At 39.6% G+C, this 22,702-nt stretch overlaps 1 protein-coding gene across 2 annotated transcripts; it reads right to left on the bottom strand.

Moving 5' to 3' along the window:
- Positions 1–22,033, bottom strand: LOC145034616 (shionone synthase-like). Of its 2 annotated transcripts, none has more exons than XM_078983065.1 (18): positions 21,656–22,033; positions 21,373–21,558; positions 21,139–21,237; positions 20,795–20,992; positions 20,630–20,714; positions 3,261–3,427; positions 2,995–3,183; positions 2,817–2,930; positions 2,570–2,689; positions 2,346–2,468; positions 2,164–2,262; positions 1,901–1,957; positions 1,770–1,816; positions 1,522–1,665; positions 1,249–1,426; positions 1,033–1,113; positions 848–931; positions 1–281 (listed from the first exon to the last, which is right to left on the bottom strand). In XM_078983065.1, exons 1-18 carry the CDS (start codon positions 21,854–21,856, stop codon positions 159–161), a joined length of 2,295 nt encoding a protein of 764 aa, XP_078839191.1. In that variant the 5' UTR covers positions 21,857–22,033; the 3' UTR covers positions 1–158. The 2 variants fall into 2 exon arrangements, with proteins under 2 accessions (XP_078839191.1, XP_078839192.1); XM_078983066.1 differs by having other exon boundaries at positions 21,148–21,237.
- Between the last annotated feature and the right edge of the window lie 669 nt (positions 22,034–22,702).

Below are 22,702 nucleotides of genomic sequence, written 5' to 3'. Positions count from 1 at the left end.
AAGAAAACATGACTGTAAAATAAATTTGGATTGTTCAACATTTCACTGTGGCATCGACCAAAAACCATCCTCTCATATTTAAATGTATCCTAGTTCTTCTAAGGGAGGCATGTGTAGTACATGATCATTAGCTATACACAATGATACATGGTACTATGCTAGATACCCATGGGCTTTTGTAATACTTGTTTACGGTATGTAGCTAAAGCCCACACTGGAAAGATATCCCTATAAAGTGCATAATGCAAGATACAAGTTTTCTTGAAAGCTCCAACTGATTCCTGCATTATGTAGTTTTCAAGTAATTAGCAAATACATCAACCAAGCACAAATCGATATTGTAACTTAATTAATTAGCACTCTATATATCATTTGAAATCATCGGGTTCTTAGTATTTCATTTAATGTGATTGAAAATTAGAGGGATGTTTCTTCCTCTATGTGATATTTAAACTATGATTTGTTGGGTTAATCCTTCGTGTATTGGAGATAACACATACAATTAACAACAAACTAAGAGTATCCACTATGATTTAAACTCTCTAGACTTTAATGAATTGACACATAATCATTCCACGTTTCATACAACTTTATCATTTTTTTCTATATAATAAATTGAGCTCTACTAAAAATATTTTTATAATTTGTTAAGGATTTAATATTAGAAGAGTTTTATGTTTCCAATTGAATAGTTTATAGTGATTGACATCCATATCCAATGAACACCAATGTGCCATCAAACTATGATTGAGTTTAATGCATTGAATGTAAACTAGACAATCCATCTCATCCAATCATTCTATTAAACTATGTGATGTGGATGCTCAAAATTTCCAATTAGCATTACCTGTTGTGGAAAATCACCATTTTCCATCTGGAAATTAATCAACAACTTGGCTGCTCTGTGTAAAGGTGTTGGATCTCTCTCTTCCTATACAATTGAAGACATGAATGTATTAGAATACAAATATAAATGACAAGATAATGTAAATAATTCATATGATATGAATATTTTTCAAAATAATAACTAACCTGCCTAGAATGAATCAGTCCCATCATACCCCATGCAGTTTGTACCAAGTTGGACCTTCCTCCTTCTAGAGCTACATATGTCTGTTTATAAAGTAACCAGAGAGATGAATGCAAGTATCCTAAGCCATTAGCCATGCTTAAACGTGTATAATTTGAAATGATCAAAATAGATCGATATTTTTAAATAATTGGAAACTTGTCTTGTTGACGTATTACCTTTTCAGAGCAAGATCTGTAACTTTCTCCCCAACCACCATCTTCTCGCTGTGTTTTCAGCAAAAAATTGACAGCTTTGCGGATCGACTGACTATTTTCATATGTCTTCCCGATTGCTGCTAGTCCTCCAAGAGCCCACCAGGTACTGTATATAAAACATACACCCCACTCTCCATACCTAATATATCCATGTCACTTTAATTTAGAAAAATAAATGTAATTTCAAGGGTTTTAAGAACTCTGATTATTGTGATGATGAAATGAGAAATAAACCATGAACCATCTGTCGTTTGCATTTTCTCAAGGTATCCACTTGCATCCGTAAGAAAACTATCTATTTCTTCCCTCCTATGTTCTGGATACAAATCCCTAAATATAACCAGGGTCTGCATTGCTGACGACGTGCATTCAACATACCTAATCAACAACCATGAAAAGTTTCTTAGAATCGACATTATATAGTATAATTTGTAGCTAGTGAAGACATGTAATGTAAGTAGTAAACAACATCCGAGTCTTACTCATGCTCAATGACAATGTCCTCAAAGAGTTCTGTAGGATTAAGAATCTAAATTGGAATAAAAATTCAATAGTTAGGATTCATAACGACACATGCATTCGTAAAAAAAGAAACAGGTCAACAGCTAGTCACCTCTAACCATTTTGATGATCCTGCTGGTTCCCATGCTGACAACCCACCATTTTTGCTCTACATTATCATGAGCGTTAAAAAATAGAACTTTTCAAGGTTCACAAGATTAACGGTTTTGATATGTAAATTACTTATTCTACTTTTTTCTTTATATCCCCTTCATCTTTCCCAACATTTAGGTTTTCTTTACAAAAGTTTTCTAATAGTGTTTCCAAGAAATGGAAAAGAGGAAAAAGTAACATAAGCAATCTATATATGCTTGCCTTTAAGGAAAGTATTATGTTAACAGCTTCACGAAGTTGCTGAGGCTCCATCTCTTTGCCGACAATTTCAGGGGGCATCAGTGACAATAAAAGGCAACACTGAGTACAAAAAGTAAGTAGATATTAATAGACTATTTTGTGTTGTGTGTTTATTGTGTTTCTGAAAAAAAAAATACAAATACCTTTAACCCTTCAGAAGTACAATCTGTAACTTGCCATCCATGGTCTTGATCTGAAAAGGTCCATGACCCTCTAGAAATATGGCGATACATGCTTTTAAAGTCACCAGAAGGATTGTCCTTAACCTACATAAAAATTGATCAATATCATAATTGACAATCACATATAGGTACTTAGTGTTATGTTTAACTAGTAATTCAAGACATGCATAATTTGGGTCTCAAACCTGTGAAGCTTTAATAAAATCATGTCCCTTCTTCAAGGTAAGCCCAATCTCGTGGGTCATATCTGTAGCCAACAAAGCTTGAATGGCAAGACTCGCATCCCATTGTTGACTGCCAAAAGTCTATTTCGAAATCACACCATTGAAATTTTTAATCATAATGATCTAATTATTAAGTTAATATATCGAACATTATAGCATGTATCATGAAAAATATGTTTTTTTAAGTGAGTAGATAGTTTTGTATGACCTGCATTTTCATCCCATCCTCAGTAACCCATAAAAAATCTGGGATTCTGGCAAGGTGCTTTTTAAAGTAGTCCCCGTTTGGATCCTCAACCCAGCATGCAAGCATACACAAAGCCTGCACATTTTTTTACTTGTTAATATTTCTATGAATGTTTATGTGATTTTCTTTTTCTTCTTACCTTCTCCACAGCACCAATTGTGATATATCGACTATTCTCATCTTCATAATGGATATGATCCATGGTTGTTTTGAGAGCTTTCTCCCGCAACTTGTTGAGTGGCCAATGTGTTAGGATTGGCTCAGTGAAAATGTAAAGACTGTTCCATATTAGATCTTGTAGTAAAGAATGAGGGTAGTATAGATCCTCCTGAGATATTCAATGAATATATGAAAATAAGAACTGAAAAGATATAAGGAAATCATAGAGGGAAGCAAGTAATTCACCTTTGCACACAAATGTCTTGTACTAAACCAATTGATTTGATCATAGGGTTGTGCGTATAATTCTTTTCGTAATTGTAAAACCAGATGACTGATTGGACCAACAAACCTCTTTCCGTATAGGTAAGACATTGGCATGTATATCAGTCGACAGAAACACCACATTTTTGCTGTATTTGGACAAACAAAACTAGTAAGGGTAAAGTTATCAACAAACTAGTAAGGGTAAAGTTATCAACAAACTAGTAAGGGTAAAGTTATCAACAAACTAGTAAGGGTAAAGTTATCAACATAATACATGTTCATTGATGTTAATTGATCTTGAAATCTGGTATGATATATGGTTTGAAGATGTTTTTCTTGAATCTTTTAATGATTTAATAATACATTTTTTTTTGGAAATGACAATATATTAAAATAGGCCAACATCGGCTAGCAAGTAACTAAACAATTACATTTTATTAGCAATTGTTCAAAGTGTATACTAGACTTTTAACATGTTTTGGTGATTTTAGTTATTTTTAGTTAGGGTGGTATGGGCAATATGTTAACACACATTATCATACCCAAAATTTGCCAACTTATATATCATGTCATCTTTTATACCATTTGCTTTATGTAGGAAATGGTGTGCAAATATTATAACATGTTAAGAGATACAAAGAGAGTTAGAGAGAGAGTGAGATAATGGCTTTTGATTGGTTGATTCTCACGTTACTTCCCGTGGTCATGATAACATTTCTTAACATAACATCAAATAATATGAGAGGGAGATGGTGTTCTGGTGTTATGGCGCCGTTATGGGAGCTGTCAAATCAGCATAACGCATTATGGCGTTGCCCATACTGAGTAGACTTATATCATTATATGTTAGTTTTGGTGGCTTAAGTTAGTTAACCCAAGTAGAACCGTCAATATTAAAAGTTATGATTGTTACTTGATGGATTGCAATTGTTGAGTTTGTTGTGTACCTACATATAAGTAAATAAGTGTATGTATCTTCATAACATGGTGTGGAGTTGATAAAAGTATGGAGTAAATCAGACGAATGGTCCCTATGGTTTAGGATAATTTGCACGCTTGGTCCCTAACTTATTTTTTTTTAACTCGGAAGGGCCCTATTATTTGTTTTTGTTATACGTTTGGTCATTGTCTTACCTAAAAAGACTATTATTTAAATAGGTAAGGTAAGGTGAGGGGGTTGGGGTTGTAGATGTGTTTATTAAAATAAATTAAAAAATCAAAGACAAAATAGTTTTTTTAGGTAAGATAGGGATCAAGTGCGTAACAAAAGCAAATAGTAAGGAATTTCCGAGTTATTAGGGACCAAATATGAGTTTGAGGATTCTATAACTAATCCCGACGAAGAAAGTGACCCCTTAGAGATTTTTGTAAGGCTACTGGGTATGGGCTCAAAACACCATGGAGGAGGCTGGGTTCGTGTACAACTCGATGCAAGGCAGTGCTGGAAATCATTCAAATGGTCAAATGGACCAGTCAAATTTCAATTTTTTTACCTCTATAAATATAAGATCCACTTCATTTTTTTACACAGTACTACCATTTTTACTATCTTTTTATACGAATTTCCAACATATTTTTATATTATGGATTTGCTTAACTTGTCCTCCAATGATGATGATATGCTAATCACCATGATGTATGAGTATTACGCTAATGAACTACAAGAAGAAAATGAAGCCACTCTATGAACAAGAACCATGGGGAAAAATAGAAATCACGACTACTTCGTGATAACTGTGTATACAACTCAAATGATTTCAATGAAGGTTTCGTTTGAGTAGGAAAGTGTTTGTATAGATAGCTAATGCTTTAGAAAGCATGCATCGTTTTTTTCATATTTATACCTATTAAATATACCTTTATATAAAATAAATACATATTCTTACCTATTAAGTATATCTTTAGGTATCGTTTTTTCCAATTGAAATACGAAGCTAGAGGTAGGCGGGGATTCACATCATTGCAGAAATCTGCTGCAACAATTCAATTGATGGATTACGGGGAGTCACTTAGATCTGTTGACGATTATTTGAAAATGTATTAATGAACTGCAAAAGAAAGTTTGTATAAATTATCAAAAGGTGTTATTGAAATATTTGATAACGTTTATTTGTAGAAACCTTTGTTGAATGATATGCAATAACTATATGCGACATATGAAGAGAGACATGGTTTTCTCGATATGCTTACAAGAAATGATTGCACACACTGAGATTGGAGAAATTGTCCCCAGGGGCGGAGAGTGGATTTTGGAAGTGGTCATCATGAAACACCTTCATTGCTACTAGAGGCTATTGCTTCCTAAGTGTGGATTTGACATGCTTTTTTCGGGGTTGCGAGTTCCAACAACGACATCCACGTTCTTGATCATTCACTAATATTCAACAATATTTTTTTGGAAAGACTCCAGATGATTCTTTCATAGTAAATAGAAACGAATATAATTTTAGGCATACCTTACAGATGTAATATATCGTACGTATTCCACATTTGTGAAGACATTCCGACACCCAGTAGAAAGGAGAGAACGATTCTTCCAGAGAAGACAGAAAGTAAGACGTAAGGATGTGTAAAGTGCTTTTGGAGTCCTAAAGATGAAGTGACACATAGTAGAACATGCAACACATCAATATGATATAGAAAGTTTACGATATATTATATATACATAATGCATAATATGGTACTAGGAGATAAATGGTGGATATTGCACAATATATGCCAATGGAGCCCCAACACATGCAATTTGTACACAAAAATATTTGCATAAAGTCGTTGATATTCAAGACACAAAAACACGAGCAGTTTCGACAAGACTTGTCGGATCATAGCGACGATACTAACGTTGATAATGAGTAATGCATTACAAAAAACTTTATGTCATTTATTTTCACGTTATGTTTTATAAAATTGTTTTTTTTATATAATTATCTAATTTAATTATAAAATTATTAAAAAATGCAAAAAAAAAATTGATAAAAAAAAAGAAAAAAATGACATGGAAATTATTTTGGTGTGGTGACCATGTCCTAGCTAAAATAGTGTGGTGTGGAGACTGACACGACAAATTAGTGTGGAGAGAGTGACTAATATCCATCGGTCTCAAGAAAAAGTGATGGAAAATGGGCAGTTTTTTGCATCACCTAATTGTGATAAAGAGAAGTAGTCCATGTGTTATTTAAGGTGTGACCATTCGAAGGTTAAAGCGGGTGGGTATGTGTCACACCCTCCACACTATTTTGTTTGCTACATCATATGTCATATCAACTCCACACCATTTCATATTTACTAGAAAATACCCACCACACAACCACACCGTATTTGAGAGAAAAATAAAAAAAAGTTTGAAATTTGATTAGTCTAAGCCTTTCTCCCCCACGTTGAGTCATGTTGAGTCATCAACATCTCTCCACATAACATGAAGGTGGGATGGTGTTCCAATCACCTTAACGACATAGAGGAGTGCCAACTCAGTCTCCTCCACCCTATTAAGGATACATACCACATAGCCTAATAGTGTACTTATGTTTCAAGGAATAAGTTTGAGAAACACAAAGAATCATTCACGTACAACGTAGGGGGTATAAGTTCTCACATAGTTACACACACAATACACATCTAAATGTAGGATTCAAAATGAATGTTGTTGTCGTGATAAAAAAAGAAGGAGAAGCATGTAATAGAAGACATTCGTTATAGCCATGATAACGAACATGTATACAATGAAAGACAACGATGGTCGTTGTGGTGACGTGAGTCATTGTGGAGAAGAGAAGAACGATGAGTGCTGCGTTAATGATGTTGAAGAGGTACATGATCATGATCATGTACATGGGTGGAGTATACATGAGTTCCAATAACTATTACTGAGGAGGCCAATCACAGAACATTAATAATATTTTACTAGTAATATTTTGGATATGCTTGAACCACAAATCCACAATCGTTAGTTATAATAAAAGGGTGAAAATAGTTTACACTTGATGTGTAACACCCAAAGTTTGGAAAGCCAAGAAAATAAAGAAAACCCCAATTTTAAGGGGAGACTCGACGAGTCCAAGGAGGGACTCGGCGAGTCCGAGCGGGATCCGGGTCGAGGAGTAAGCGACCGACTTGGCGAGTCGGCCAAGGTGACTCGGCGAGTCTGGTCTGAACGAGGAAAACCCTAAAATCGGAATTGGAGCCTATTTAAATGCCTCATTCTCTTCCCTAAGGTTCCTTTACTGCCTCTTTCACCCAGGACATCTATCCCTAGCCGTCACATCCATTGATTGAGCCATTTATTGACTTGGAAGGTGCATTGATGCTTGAAGGAGGAAGAAAGAGCTTGGAGGAGCAAGAAAGGACTATAGATCTGGGCTTGTGAGTTCATTCTGAGCATTTGGAGGTAATAAACTAGTTCTTGGACCCCTCTTTGCACCTAGATCTATGTGTTGTTGTTGGAGTTTTTAGCCATGATGTTATTCTTTCAAGTTAGAAGCCAGATCTGAAGTTGCTACTTCAGATCTAAGCATGTGATGGTCTTGAGAAGCACATAGTATCAGCCCTTGAGTGGATCATGAAGCCTCTTTGCCTTAAACCCTAGTTCATGGTGTATTTTGCCTAGATCTCCTTCTCTACACGTAAAGTTTGCAACTTTACGTGAGGAATAGGCTTGGGAAGGGTAGATCTACAGTTTGGAGTCCATGCATGACTCAATATCCCTCTGCATGTAGAGGGATTCGAATGGACTCGGAGAGTCCTTTGAGTGGACTCGGCGAGTAGCATGAAGTAGTGGAGCAACTCGACGAGTGGGATGAACAGCTCGTCCAGTCAGATGAAGATTGCCTTGTACTCGACGAGTCTATTCTTAGACTCGGCGAGTCAGGTTGCGAGCCCCAAACCCTTCGAGTCAAGGCCCAGAATAGTGAGTGGTGTGGGGACTCAGTGAGTTGGACAGGACAGAACTCGGAAATCAGTGAACTCGGCGAGTCAGTAGGCTGACTCGACGAGTAGGGTCAACATGGAAGGTTGACTTTGGCCAGGACTTTGACTTTGATCGGAGTTGAGTTAGTTGACTTTTAGAGGACTGTTAGGCTAAGTGTCGCTTTGTTATTAGTAGCTCGGAGAGTTAGAGGAGCAACATTTCAGGCAGTGGTTGGTTAGCAGTCCGAGGGTTACCAGCAGAATTCAGCAGTTCAGGTGAGTTTCCTTCCAGTAGAAACGGGTCTAAGGCCACAATGCCGGCCCATTCAGTTAGCAGTCAGTTTTCGGACTTTGGTCCGATGCAGTATTTAGTATGTTTGATGCCTTCGTGGCTCAGACAGGATTTATGTGTTATGTGTTATGTGTTATGTGTTCCGGGCTACGGCCCGATGCAGTATGCAGTAAATGTGTTCATGCTAGTTGATATGTTATGCTATGCTATGTTCAGTCAGTTTCCAGACTTCGGTCCGATGCAGGGGGCAAAGCCCCAGTTAGTCCGGACTTCGGTCCGATGCAGGGGACAAGGTCCCAGTCAGTTTCCGGACTTCGGTCCGATGTAGGGGGCAAGGCCCCAATTAGTCCGGACTTCGGTCCGATGCAGGGGACAAGGTCCCAGTCAGTTTCCGGACTTCGGTCCGATGCAGGTGGCAAGGCCCCAGTTAGTCCGGACCTCGGTCCGATGCAGTGGGCAAGGCCCAGTATGTGCTTTATATGTTATTGTATGGTATGTGGTAGTTTGGGGGAGCTCACTAAGCTTTGTGCTTACAGTTTCAGTTTTTGGTTTCAGGTACTCAGTTTTCAAAAGAGGAGCTCGGAGAGATTACAGTGCACACACCATAGTCAGCTAACCTGGGATGTTTTACTCTGATAATAAGTTTGTATTTCGAATTAATGCTATGAAATTATGTTATGACCTATGATACGGTTTTATAAATATGGTTTTAGTAATGTTTTAAAAAGAAAATTTTAGTCGTGATATTTGGGTCGTTACAAGTTGGTATCAGAGCCTTGGTTTGAGGGATTCGGGTACACTTCCGGGTGTATCTGAACTCAAACTAAGGAAAAGATAAAAAGATTTTAAAAATATATATTTTCGGAAGAGATTTTGAAAAGCACTTAGAAAGAAAAGAATTTTTAAACGAGATAAGGGTGTGGTGTGTGCGATCAGCCGAGCTCAAGTAAGTACTCCCAAATTACCCATACAAGTTATGTTATGATTGCCAATTTTAGTTTCAGTAGAACAACATGCTAGAATAGGACTAAGGATCTAGGAGGATGCCTTATGTGCCTGCCATATGTGTTTCAGCTTTACAAGATTTGCATGCTAGTATTGAGTAGATAGTAGTAGGATAGCCTGTTTAGGTTATGCCTGATAGTATGAGCTTAGCATTGTATGCTAGTACAATTTCTCGTTATGATAATAGATTTGCTTGAGTAGTTTCCTGTGTCCGAATGCTTCTTACTTTGTGTTTTGTAGAACTCTTGGTGATGGGAGTTAGCCGTTAGGTGAATACGTCACATCACATGTGATCAGAGTTGAATAATCTCAGAGTGTTGGATTTGGCCCTATTGCGCAGCTCTTGTTTGAGTCTAACCGTTGTAGGGACGAGTCTTTTACTCGAAGGATTATCTGAGTCTCATCACATGTGATGGTATTCAGGTGATGGCTAATTAGAATTACAAGGAGGTCTTCAGCACCTGAGGACTGGTTTGAGTGGAGTTAGAGATTTCCCTAGGGAAAGCCTAGGATGAGAGTAGCAGAGATTAGTAGTAGTAGAAGTGACTTGGTGGAGTCAAGGCAATTCTTAAGGAAAGTACGGATAGATGTGGAAGGTAGTATGGGCCCGTACTACTGAAAGCAGAGGATCCGTACTCGATTCAAGAGGGGCCGAGACAAAACCAGGGAACTAGTAGAGTGTGTGACAGATCCCTCAGCAGCGGTGTGTATATTGATCAGTAGTGTGTTATATTTTTTTCACCAGTTCAGCATGGTGACTTTGCGCGAGATACCAGTTAGCAGTTTAGGTACCAGGGAGGGATCTGGCTCGGGCTCTAGAGCCGGGCAGCTTGACGATCAGATGAAGGATTTTATTTCCGCAGAGATTATGCACACATTATCGATCAGACTCTAGTGATTTTCGGTTCAGTTAAAGAGGCCATTATGGAACTTATGGATAGTCATCTTGAGGCCGTTAGGTCCGGGGTGGTTTCAGGGCAGATTGGGGCTCGTCTAGAGCCTGATTCTTATGAGGTTCAGGGAGATCGCATTTCCAGCTTTTGCCATCAAGGGACAAGAGTGAGTAAGGCACCCTGTCTTCAAGAGATACCTTTGCATGATTGGATAGTTGAGGAGGTTTCGCAAGCCATTTGCGAGGGGTTGCCCGACATGGTCGTGAGGATTATTGATAGGTTGACTACGAAGCTCCATGATCAGACATCAGTTGTTCAGATGATGGATGGGGTCGATACGGTAGCTCAGGAGCGAGAGACGGGCAGGGAGTCGGAAAGGAAGAGGAAAGCAGATGGGACACAGGTAGCCACAGGTTCGGGCAAAAGGCCCAAAGAGTCGGATTGGAGATCGAGGTACTATCAGAGCCGCAGTCGATATGGGAAGTGTGGTAGGTCACACTTGGGTGTGTGTAGGAGTGGTAGTGGTGGTGATTTGGGCTGCTTCAGATGCGGCCGAATGGGTCATTTCAGCAGGGATTGTACTTCTACCATCGCCCAGGGACTTGACCCAATATGTTTCCATTGTGGTCAGAGAGGCCACAAGAAGGCCCACTGTCTAGGTGTGTATGCAGCAGAGCAGGTGATAGCTCCTGCGTCTATGTCTTCGAGTACCACCAGCGGTTGCCGGGGCCGGGCAAGGGCGCCCACAACTCGAAGTAGATTGTACCGGTTGATTGCAGCTAGGGTTCAAGCAGCACCGAATGTTGGAGGTATGTATCTTTTGCCTTCCTGTCAATTATTATTCATGATATTATTGTTATGTTGCTGCAACGATATTTATAAGCGTATATATTGGGGTATCATATTACCTGTTTGTGACTGAGCTATATGCCATTTGCATACCTTGGATGTTAGAATGATAGTTGGGGGTCGCCCCCTCTAGAATAGGCTACTCCGGATATATTAACTGTGGTATGTATGTGTAATATTCAGAAGTGTCTCGCTACTTTCGGAAGGTGTCATTCGAGTACTGATCGGTTATATCCTCGGTAGTGACAATCTAGAGCTTCTAGTGGAGCAGCTAGCGGTCAGTAAGGAAGTGAGTTGGAGATATTCATCCTAAACGCAGGTTCTCAGGGTGCAGTCACTAAAGCAAGTACAATAAAGGACTGAAGGGTGCTCGGTTAGATAGCAAGAGTGGTTCGGATCTGGTAAAGGTCAGATGGAGTGTCGACAGAGATAAATGTTGGCGGGCAGCAGATCGCCCTTAGTGGAAGGAAGGTTGGGGAATCCTTTTGACCAGTGAGCAGTAAGGAGTTAGCCGGATCCAAGTGGGGGAGAACCCTCCGAGTATACGAGGGCAAGAGCACGCTGACCCGAAATGAGTACGCAATCCTTGAGAAGAAAGGATAGTAACATAGCAATGGGTGGATCAAGGAGTTCAGAATTGGGAGTTTGGGGAACTTCTCAGCAATTAGTTCATGTAATCGATATGGTTAGTAGCTGATTGGGAATCTAGGTTGGAGGACCGCCGATAGGACTCTATTGAGTCGGAAGGAGGATCTTGAGAACAGTTAGCAAGAGATGTTTCCGTGTTAGTAGTTAGTGGTAAAGACAACATGTAGGGTTGTGTGGATTCAGGAGTTGGAAGTTTGGAAACTTCCCAATGTTAGTTTCATGTTTCTGGATTAGTAGACGGTTGGTTTGGGAACCAAGTCGAAGAATTCCTCGACGGAATGCTAATTTCATCAAGGATATAAGATGTCGAGGTTGATGCAGCATCCAATGATTGAGGACTGATTTTGAGAAGTCAGGATGAGGAATTGCTAGCAGAACTAGGGATAGTCAGGAAGTCCTCGGAATAGTGATTGGTAAGCAGTAAGATAGTAGTAGTGTTGTAAGTCTGCGGGGGTAGCCGTAGCATTCACTAGCAGCCAGATAGTAGTAGTAGTGTTGTAAGTCTGCGGGGGTAGCCGTAGCGTTCACTAGCAGTCAGATAGTAGTAGAGTGATGTAAGCTTGCGGGGGTAGACGTAGCGTTCACTAGCAGCCAGATAGTATTAGGGAGTTGTAGGTCTACGGGTGTAGCCGTAGCATTCGCCAGGTTAGTAGACAGCATGAGCGCGTTGTTTGGACGCAGGGGAGAAGCAATAGTATCCACCAGTTCGTGTGTAGCAGCGAGCATACGGAAATCCACGGGTTGCATTTCGAAGTTTCCAGAGTTTAGTCATGGTTGAGCCAGCAATGCGACATATGGATCGTCAACACAGTCATGAGATCAGGGAAGCAGTGAACCATTGGGGTTCATGTATGTTAAGGGCTACCATTATCCTGGGAGCCATCATTATAGTCTTGGATTTGTTGATGTTTGGATTCGACGTTTGGACCCGGTCGGTTGGATCGGGAGGTCGTTAGGGCCACAGTAACAGGATGACTAGTGGAAACTAGTTCCAAAGAAAGGTTTCGTTCAGGCAGTTCAGTGTTGCAGGCAGTCCAGTGTTTCAGGCAGTTCAGTGTTGCAGGCAGTCCAGTGTTTTAGGCAGTTCAGTGTTTCAGGCAGTTCAGTGTTCCAGGCAGTTCAGTGTTTCAGATAGTTGCAGTATATTGGGCAATATTGATTTTGTGTCGGACTGCAAGTTCAGCCATATTAGTTGGACCTGGGTGGTCTCAGTTCATCCGGAAGCTAGATATGGAATAGCAGAATTTTCAGTCAGTAGTAGTGCGAGTATGCAGCGTATGGTAGGATTCAGTCAGTTGTTCGTGGGGTGCGCGGCACTGAATGGTAGTAGAAAGAATGCCCAATGGATACTGGCGATGATGATCCGTACTGGGAGTAGCGGGAGTAATAGATTTGGTGGAGACAGGGTCTTCACAGTGACGGAAGAGGTCGGTAGTTATGGAGCATCGCCTTGGGAAGGCAAGAAAATCGTGTAAGGAAAGAAGGGGTGAACCCCTACGGGGTTAGTGGATTGTCGGTTGAGTGAGTTGCGTTTCCAGAATGTTCAGGGTCAGGATGGACCTGAGATTATTATCTGTAAGGATTGACATTGGTCTGAATGACTGAGCGGAAGGCCAACGAAGGTAGGCAGCTGGTGTTAGAATGAGCAGTGGGGTATTGGAGGCAGATCGCAGTCGGTGGATCGTAGCAAACTTCAAGGACGAAGTTTAGTTTAAGTGGGGGAGAGTTGTAACACCCAAAGTTTGGAAAGCCAAGAAAAGAAAGAAAACCCCAATTTTAAGGGGAGACTCGACGAGTCCGAGCGGGATCCGGGTCGAGGAGTAAGCGACCGACTCGGCGAGTCGGCCAAGGTGACTCGGTGAGTCTGGTCTGAACGAGGAAAACCCTAAAATCGGGACTTGGCCTATTTAAACGCCTCATTCTCTTCCCTAAGGTTCCTTTACTGCCTCTTTCACCCAGGACATCTAGCCCTAGCCATCACATCCATTGATTGAGCCATTTATTGACTTGGAAGGTGCATTGAAGCTTGAAGGAGGAAGAAAGAGCTTGGAGGAGCAAGAAAGGACTATAGATCTGGGCTTGTGAGTTCATTCTGAGAATTTGGAGGTAATAAACTAGTTCTTGGACCCCTCTTTGCACCTAGATCTATGTGTTGTTAGAGTTTTTAGCCATGATGTTATTCTTTCAAGTTAGAAGCCAGATCTGAAGTTGCTACTTCAGATCTAAGCATGTGATGGTCTTGAGAAGCACATAGTATCAGCCCTTGAGTGGATCATGAAGCCTCTTTGCCTTAAACCCTAGTTCATGGTGTATTTTGCCTAGATCTCCTTCTCTACACGTAAAGTTTGCAACTTTACGTGAGGAATAGGCTTGGGAAGGGTAGATCTACAGTTTGGAGTCCATGCATGACTCAATAGCCCTCTGCATGTAGAGGGATTCGAATGGACTCGGCGAGTAGCATGAAGTAGTGGAGCAACTCGACGAGTGGGATGAACAGCTCGTCGAGTCAGATGAAGATTGCCTTGTACTCGGCGAGTCTGTTCTTGGACTCGGCGAGTCAGGTTGCGAACCCCAAACCCTTCGAGTCAAGGCCCAGATTAGTGAGTGGTGTGGGGATTCAGTGAGTTGGACAGGACAGAACTCGGAAATCAGTGAACTCGGCGAGTCAGTAGGCTGACTCGACGAGTAGGGTCAACATGGAAGGTTGACTTTGGCCAGGAATTTGACTTTGATCGGAGTTGAGTTAGTTGACTTTTAGAGGACTGTTAGGCTAAGTGTCGCTTTGTTATTAGTAGCTCGGAGAGTTAGAGGAGCAACATTTCAGGCAGTGGTTGGTTAGCAGTCCGAGGGTTACCAGCAGAATTTAGCAGTTCAGGTGAGTTTCCTTCTAGTAGGAACAGGTCTAAGGCCACAATACCGGCCCGTTCAGTTAGCAGTCAGTTTCCGGACTTTGGTCCGATGCAGTATTTAGTATGTTTGATGCCTTCGTGGCTCAGACAGGATTTATGTGTTATGTGTTATGTGTTCTGGGCTACGGACCGATGCAGTATGCAGTAAATGTGTTCATGCTAGTTGATATGTTATGCTATGCTATGTTCAGTCAGTTTCCGGACTTCGGTCCGATGCAGGGGGCAAAGCCCCAGTTAGTCCGGACTTCGGTCCGATGCAGGGGACAAGGTCCCAGTCAGTTTCCGGACATCGGTCCGATGTAGGGGGCAAGGCCCCAATTAGTCCGGACTTCGGTCCGATGCAGGGGATAAGGTCCCAGTCAGTTTCCGGACTTCGGTCCGATGCAGGTGGCAAGGCCCCAGTTAGTCCGGACCTCGGTCCGATGCAGTGGGCAAGGCCCAGTATGTGCTTTATATGTTATTGTATGGTATGTGGTAGTTTGGGGGAGCTCACTAAGCTTCGTGCTTAGAGTTTCAATTTTTGGTTTCAGGTACTCAGTTTTCAAAAGAGGAGCTCGGAGAGATTGCAGTGCACACACCATAGTCAGCTGACCTGGGATGTTTTACTCTGATAATAAGTTTGTATTTCGAATTAATGCTATGAAATTATGTTATGACCTATGATACGGTTTTATAAATATGGTTTTAGTAATGTTTTAAAAAGAAAATTTTAATCGTGATATTTGGGTCGTTACATGATGTTCCTGACGTTGAAATGGTATTGGGATCAGTTGCAGTTTCAAGTCGTAAAAAGGCTAATTAGGAGATAGCATACATTGAGGAAATTGATGGTCCACTGTGAGGGTTCTTCCAATATCTCCAAGAAGGTGGATGATATCTCAAAATGGGTGGAGGGTGGCAAATTCGAGGTGGTGTCAAGTGATGGAGGAGGTGGATGTCTAGAAGTTGAAAGTACTTTAATTAAATACTGAATCAGAGGTTGAAGACTTAGTCTTAGGAAACAATAAAGAAATATTATGGTTGAATGATTTCTTCATACATTAAACACAAACATATATATATAGAGTACAATAGGGTAAATAAGGAAAATATAGTAATACAAAATATATGCTAAACTAATAAAAAATGTATACCAAACTATCTATAATCGCTAATACCCCCTCAGGCGAACAAGTGGAAGTCTTAGACCTAAATGATCTCGGAATAATTCAAACGCATGTTGAGGAACCGGTTTGGTGAATATATCTGCCACTTGGTAGGAATAAATTTGGTATGAAGTTTCACAGATAAAACCAACTCACGAACGAAGTGATAGTCAATATCTATATGCTTTACGCGTTTGTGAGCAATCGGATTTTGGCTCATAAAAATAACACTGGGATTATCACATAAAAAGTAGGTCGACCATGCGGTAAAACATTTAGATCACACAAAAGATGGGTGATCCAAATAATACAGGTCGTGTTTTCCATAGCTCTATTCAGATTCACAACTGCATCTCAAAACAATAGGTTGCTTTTTAGTGCTCCACGAGACCAAATTACCTCCCAGATCAATTGAATAACCATATGTTGATCATCTAGTTTCAATGAATCTTGCCCAATCCGCATCAGAGTAGCCAACTATAGAATGGTTGAATGTACGTTTGAACACCAAACATGTGAACGAGTGCCTTTGACATATCGCAAAATCCTTTTTATTGACTAAAAATGAGAAGTTGTTGGAGCATTGAGAATTTGACTAGCCTGATTAACCGCGTAAGAAAAATCTAGTCAAGTAATTGTTAAATATTGTAGAGCTCCAACCAAAGATCGATAGTAAGTGGCATCTGAAAAGGCACTACCTATGGAAGAGAACACATCAGTAGTACTTATAGGGGTAGCGATGCGTTTGGAATTAATCAAGCCAGCTTGTTTCAGAATTTCAGAAGCATATTTCGTTTGATATAGGAACAAGGCATTTGGCATGCGTGTGACCTCAAGACCAAGGAAATATCTGAGTTCACCAAGATCTTTGGTGGCGAATTCTTTGTGAAGAGAATCATTGAAACTTTTAATGGAAGACTCGTCATTTCTGGTGAGAATGATATCATTGACATAAACGAAGAGGTAAATGAGACATGATCGTTTAAGGAAGGTAAATAACGATGTGTAAGATTGACTGCAAGGGAAACCTTATTGAATTAGGAACGTGCTTAATCGTTGAAACCATACACGTGGGCTTGTTTAAGACTGCACAAAGCCTTTTTAGACAAAAAACATGATCAGGAAAGCATTTGTCAATAAAACTTGGAGGGTGCTCCATAAAACCTGTTTCAGAGAGGTTGCTATTTATAAAATCATTTTAATATCCAGTTGATGCAAGGACCAACCTTGAGTAATAGCAACAGAAAGAACAACTCGAATGGTGGTAACTTTAATAACCTGACTGAAAGTGTGTGAAAAATTGAATATTAGGATTTGACTAAATCCTTGAGTAACGAGACGATCTTTGAAGTGATCTATGGATCCATTTTCCTTGTATTTGGTGTGAAAAATCCATTTAGAACCAATAAGATTGGAGTTGGACGGACGTGGAATAAGATCCCAGGTGTTGTTCTTGTATAGGGTAGCAAGCTCATCTATCATGGCTGCCACCCAACGAGAATCCTTGGCACTGGTTTTAAACCTTTTTGGTTAAGAGGAAACCATAAGTGCAGAATGTAAATCAAATGTGGAGAGACATACAAGATCAACCCGATATTCCGGACGACCCTGACTGGTTTTTGAACGAGTCAACATGTTATGTGAAGCGACCGGTGGTGGGCTGGTGGATGTGACAATAACTGGCAATGGGGAAGAGAACAGAGGTGATGAAGGGGCTAAATGAGATGGAGCTATTGGAGAAGGAGGTGATGAATCGACTGGCACATTAGTGGAAGGGTTTGAATGAGGACAAAGTGGGCATAGTGGGTGGGAAAAATGGGATGATGATGCAGGAGGTGAGGGCAGCGTAATGGTATAAGAGGTTGAATCCTCTTCAAGGTAGGTGGAAAATAATAATGATGGGGAGGATGGTAGAATCGGGTTTTTAGAAAAAAGGGAACACAATTTCGTCAAAACGAGCATATCGAGTGATATAGATACGAGATGATATTGGTTCTAAACATTTGTAGCTTTTATATCGATTAGAATATCCAAAAAAAAAAAAAAAAAAAAAAATACACGGTAGACTTCTAGGTACCAGTTTGTGATCAACATAGTCTCTCAAATATGGATATACACGACGACCAAAAACCTTAAGATTTTCATAATGTGGTTTCAAGTGAAACATGAGCTCAAAAGGAGATTTATTGCCCAATAATCTGGCTAGGAGCCAATTAATAATGAGTCGTAGAAGTGAGGGCGTTGACCCAAAGAGATACTGGCGTGCTGGATTCAAATAATATAGTCAAACCAATTTCGGTGATGTGACAATGTTTTCCTTCAACGCGGCCATTTTGCTCCGGGGGGTATGTAAATGATAATTGATGACGAGTTCCGTTTTCCAAAAAAAATTGCTTAACACGGCCACTTACAAACTCAGTTGGTGGAAAACTGAGTTTTAAACAAAGGTAAGGAACACTTTTAGAGTCTCAAAGAAATCACTCTTGCTCTTGAGAGAATAAAACCATGTCAATCTGGAGAAGTCGTCTATGAATATTGCATAATAACGAAATCCATCGGTAGATAAAATAGGAGCCGATCCCTATAAATCACAATGAACTAGGTCAAGGACATGGAAAACACGTTTATCATTATTCATAAAAGAAAACCGATGTTGCTTTGTGACTTGACAAGAAGAACATAGAGTAGGTTTTGGTAACAAAGAAGTGAAAGACATGCAACCACTTTGTTTTAACAAATAAATAATATCAGATGTAGCATGGCCTAAACAAGTATGCCAAATTTCATATGAAGTGCATGGAGCTGAACTACTCTGAACGATGACATGTACTTGAATGCTTGGCTTAAGAACATAAATTCCATCTTCATCGTGTCTTTTTGCCAGGATTGTCCCTGTCTTGCGACTTTGAATAGAAAAGTAATCACGTGAAAATAAAATATCAAGAGGGTAATCACATGTTAACTTGCTAACAGGAAGTAAATTCTTGGATAATTGAGGAATGACAAGAACATCTTTTAAATGGATATTCTTAAAGAGATTGATGTGGCCAATATGAGAGACGGGTAGAACATTACCATTGCCAAATGCGATCTTTTTTTTGTAACCATGACAGGGTTGAGACGAGTCCAAGTTGCTAGAGGATGGAGCCATATGAGCCATAGCTCCCGAGACCACATACTAATCTGGTGTAAAATCAGAAAAATTGCAATTTTCATTGAAAGCTAATTGAGCCAAAGATGCCATATTAGACGAGTTTCCTTGAGCGAAATAAGCAATATTAGGGCATGATGGAGCATAATGACCATCAGTACGACATAATTGACAATGAGGAGGGCGTCGATTCCTACCACGACCATTAGAAGAGCCGCGATTGGAGGAGCTACCCCGACCACGATATGATGATCCACGGTTATTACACCCTTGTTGACGAGCCATGAATGCAACATGTGAAGGTATGTTTAAGCCATGAAGGGAAACCATAAATAGCTTGTGACTTTCCACTTTTAACATCAGGTATTTGAATGGTGGTGGTGGATAAATGGCTCGATGAGCATTAGAGAATGACTCAAAAGCATATCCTAGTCTGCATAAGAACCTATAGATATGGGTTTTATCACTGGTTACAAAATGTGTTGTCCAATGGCTACCAATTGATCACACAAAGCTTTGAATTTTTTAGCAAACTCAGAAACAGAGGAGGTACCTTTCTTGAGTTGTTAGAGAGAATCAACAGAATCATGACTATAAGCCGATTCTAAAGAAAGCTAGATTTATTGAGCATTTTGATGGCCTAGGGACTTGGCCATGGCCTCTTCAGTTAGGGAAGAGTTGAGAAGCAGGCGTAAACATGTGCTGTTTGGTAGAACTAAATTCTTTTCACCAGAAATAGTAGTTGGTGGTTTTGAAATCAATCCATCCAGATAACCTAGCAACTATTGATGAGATAGGAGAGCTGGATAAACTTGATTTTTCTACAGGAGATAATTAGATGATGGCAATTTAATATTCAACATATGGAGAAGAGTAGCCATGGGGACATTTAGCTCGGAATTTGGGGTGGGGGACGACATAGTGAAGAGCAGCAGGGAAGAAGAGGAAGAACTTAGATTGCTAGTAATTTGGGTTTAGAGGATTGATGCTTAGGCTGATACCATCTTAGGAAACAATAAAGATATATTATGGCCGAATGATTTCTCTGTACAAAAAACACAAACATATATACAGAGTACAAGAGGGTAAATAAGAAAATACAATAATACATAATATATGCTAAACTAATAATACAAAATATATAACAAACTATCTATAGTCGCTAAATGTTTTGCTCTTAAATTGGAAGTGTGAGATGACTTAATTAATTGTAAGTCAACACAGAGCTTCTTTGTAACTCACAAATAAAGTTTTCAGGTGGTTATTTATGGGGCACCTCGGGATGCCGTACGGGCATCTCGAGTCAGGGAGTGACAGAATGCTCTCATAAGAAGCAATAAAATAGCTGCTCACGTTTCTATGTAATTAAAGGGTTAAGGGGGGGGGGGGGGGGGGGGGGGGGGGGTTTCCATGAAAAACAGAGCCAAATATTCTATGAATAAATTTGTAACAAATGAAAGGAAAAACACACATCTAAAACAGTAGAACACAGTTGCTACCAATCTAAAACATATCAACTTGCATGTCTTAGAATTGCTAGAGAGTCAAGCTAACCTGGATGCATAGGCAGGAAGGAAGGGATGATCCAGAACTCTGGGGGCATTGGGTTACTTCCTGCCCATTCTGAAACGCCAAGGATCTACCATGTACAAGTTTTTTTAAAGATTGATAGGAAAAAAAATAAAAAAATAAACGCATATATACACATTAATGTCTTACTGAAAGCCAAGTTTTCCCCCAAGAAGGATTGGCTGTCGCAGTGCCATGATCTAAAATCCATTTTCTAGCTTTGGTGCATGCACCATCCAAACCACCATCAGGCCCTTCTCCTAAAAGACGCATGCAAATGTAACTCAGGGTCGTGCAAAACATTGTGCTATCACCTTCTATGTGAAGTCCCCAACCACCATCTTCGTTCTGTACATTAATCCACATATCTATGCGTCAAATGGTATAACTGGATTGATGTGTATACGGATGTACACACATATATGATACAAATTAAAAGGGTATAGGCATATATAAATCTGTCGTCCATAGATTATAGTAGTAACATTTAGTACCTTAATTACCTGATGACAATATAAGTACCGAAGAGTTTCTTTTCTGTGTTCTGCTGAGAAGACGCTGTTAAGATGGCCTGTGATATACAAGCATATAACCTGCAAGCGTACCGCTTGTCAATATCAGATATATACCATACACCTTATAAAAACTAATTTTATATATATATATATATATATATATATATATATATATATATATATATGAGTATGAAAGAAAATCAAAATATTTACCAATGGCGGCATGAAATACAAAAGGCCAGCATTTTCAGCTGGCCAATGGCCATCGTCCGCCTGCAAGGCGGCAAATAAGTGAACAGACCTCCTCAAGGCGGTGGTAGCTTTTTCATAAGAGATCTCTTCATCATCCTCTAACTTCACCTGAGGTATGGTCTGTTTGAATTGCTTCTCTCTCAAAAACTGCATATACACATACATAGTTCCAAATTTGATTTACAGAAAAATTAATAAAGGTACGAATTGAAATCCAGGAAATTAAGAACGAGCAACGATCGACCTGCATGCGCCAAAGGACATCACTGGTGGGTTTGACCTGGTGTCGATGGTTCCAGAAATGGAGACGAGCTTGTTCAACCTCCTCACGCTCTTCTGCAGTTCCGTAGTTGGGATCAAACTCCCATGTTTGCCTACCAACAAAGTTGTTTGTGCTGTACAGGTATGGATTGTTGCCCCCTTCGGCTATCTTTAATCTCCACATTTTGCTGCAATTGCTTATCAGTACATCAATGAAGCTATCAGTAAATTGTGAAAATATCTCAAGTATTAGACAAATATAATTGTTGTACTATTATGTATTTATTCATTAGTTTGTATCACTCAACTCTCACGTCCTTTGACTGACAGTGAGATTCATAAACTCATGATGGTGTAGACTGTGAATGTGTATCTGCAACGACTTGATATATTTAAATGAGTAAATTACACAACAAATGAGTAAATTACACGAACCTGCCTAAATGAAATTTTTATGTTTGGTACTTTAACTTATTTTTTTTAACGTTTCTATTGTTTGTTTTTATTATATAAAACACCCCCAATCTCATCCCTTTCATCTTACCTTATTTACATTTTTATTTTTCCTATTTAAATAATAGTATTTTTAGTTAAGAAAGGGATCAAACGCGTAAGAAAAACAAACAGTAAGTACCAAACGCATAACAAATACAAACATTAGGGACCCTTTGAATTAAAAAATAAATTAAAGACCAAACAAGTAAATTATCCCAAACCATAGGGACTAATCATGTAATTTACTCTATATAAATATTGACACGTAGCATTACAACCGCCACCTGTTTTTACGGTGCATGCAATAAGAGCCCATCAGAAATACATGTATCCAAGTCTCTTAAAGATATATTTGCAACTGGTAAATACGTAGCATTAATGATGTAGACTCAGAAGTCATTCAATATTGATGGGGATTTAAAACTTCAATACGTGTTTCTTCCATGGGTAAGCACATGAGCACATGGGTCCGGCAAAGTTCCTTTCAAAGAAAAACAGCAATAATATTGCCGACACTATAAGCGATCCGGGCTAT

Source organism: Lactuca saligna, chromosome 3 (assembly GCF_052625555.1).
Source record: "Lactuca saligna cultivar CGN05327 chromosome 3, ASM5262555v1, whole genome shotgun sequence".
NCBI classification, from domain to species: Eukaryota; Viridiplantae; Streptophyta; class Magnoliopsida; order Asterales; family Asteraceae; genus Lactuca; species Lactuca saligna.
Note: the sequence above shows the minus strand (reverse complement) of the source record. Positions and strands in the feature narration are given on the sequence as shown.

Excerpts from the sequence above, each read along its gene's own strand:
- LOC145034616 (XM_078983065.1), bottom strand. The coding sequence starts at position 21,856 with ATGTGGAGATTAAAGATAGCCGAAGGGGGCAACAATCCATACCTGTAC. Across the intron at positions 3,184-3,260 it reads CAAGACATTTGTGTGCAAAG|GAGGATCTATACTACCCTCA; the intron begins GTGAATTACTTG and ends TGAATATCTCAG. Across the intron at positions 1,114-1,248 it reads ACAGATCTTGCTCTGAAAAG|ACATATGTAGCTCTAGAAGG; the intron begins GTAATACGTCAA and ends CTTTATAAACAG.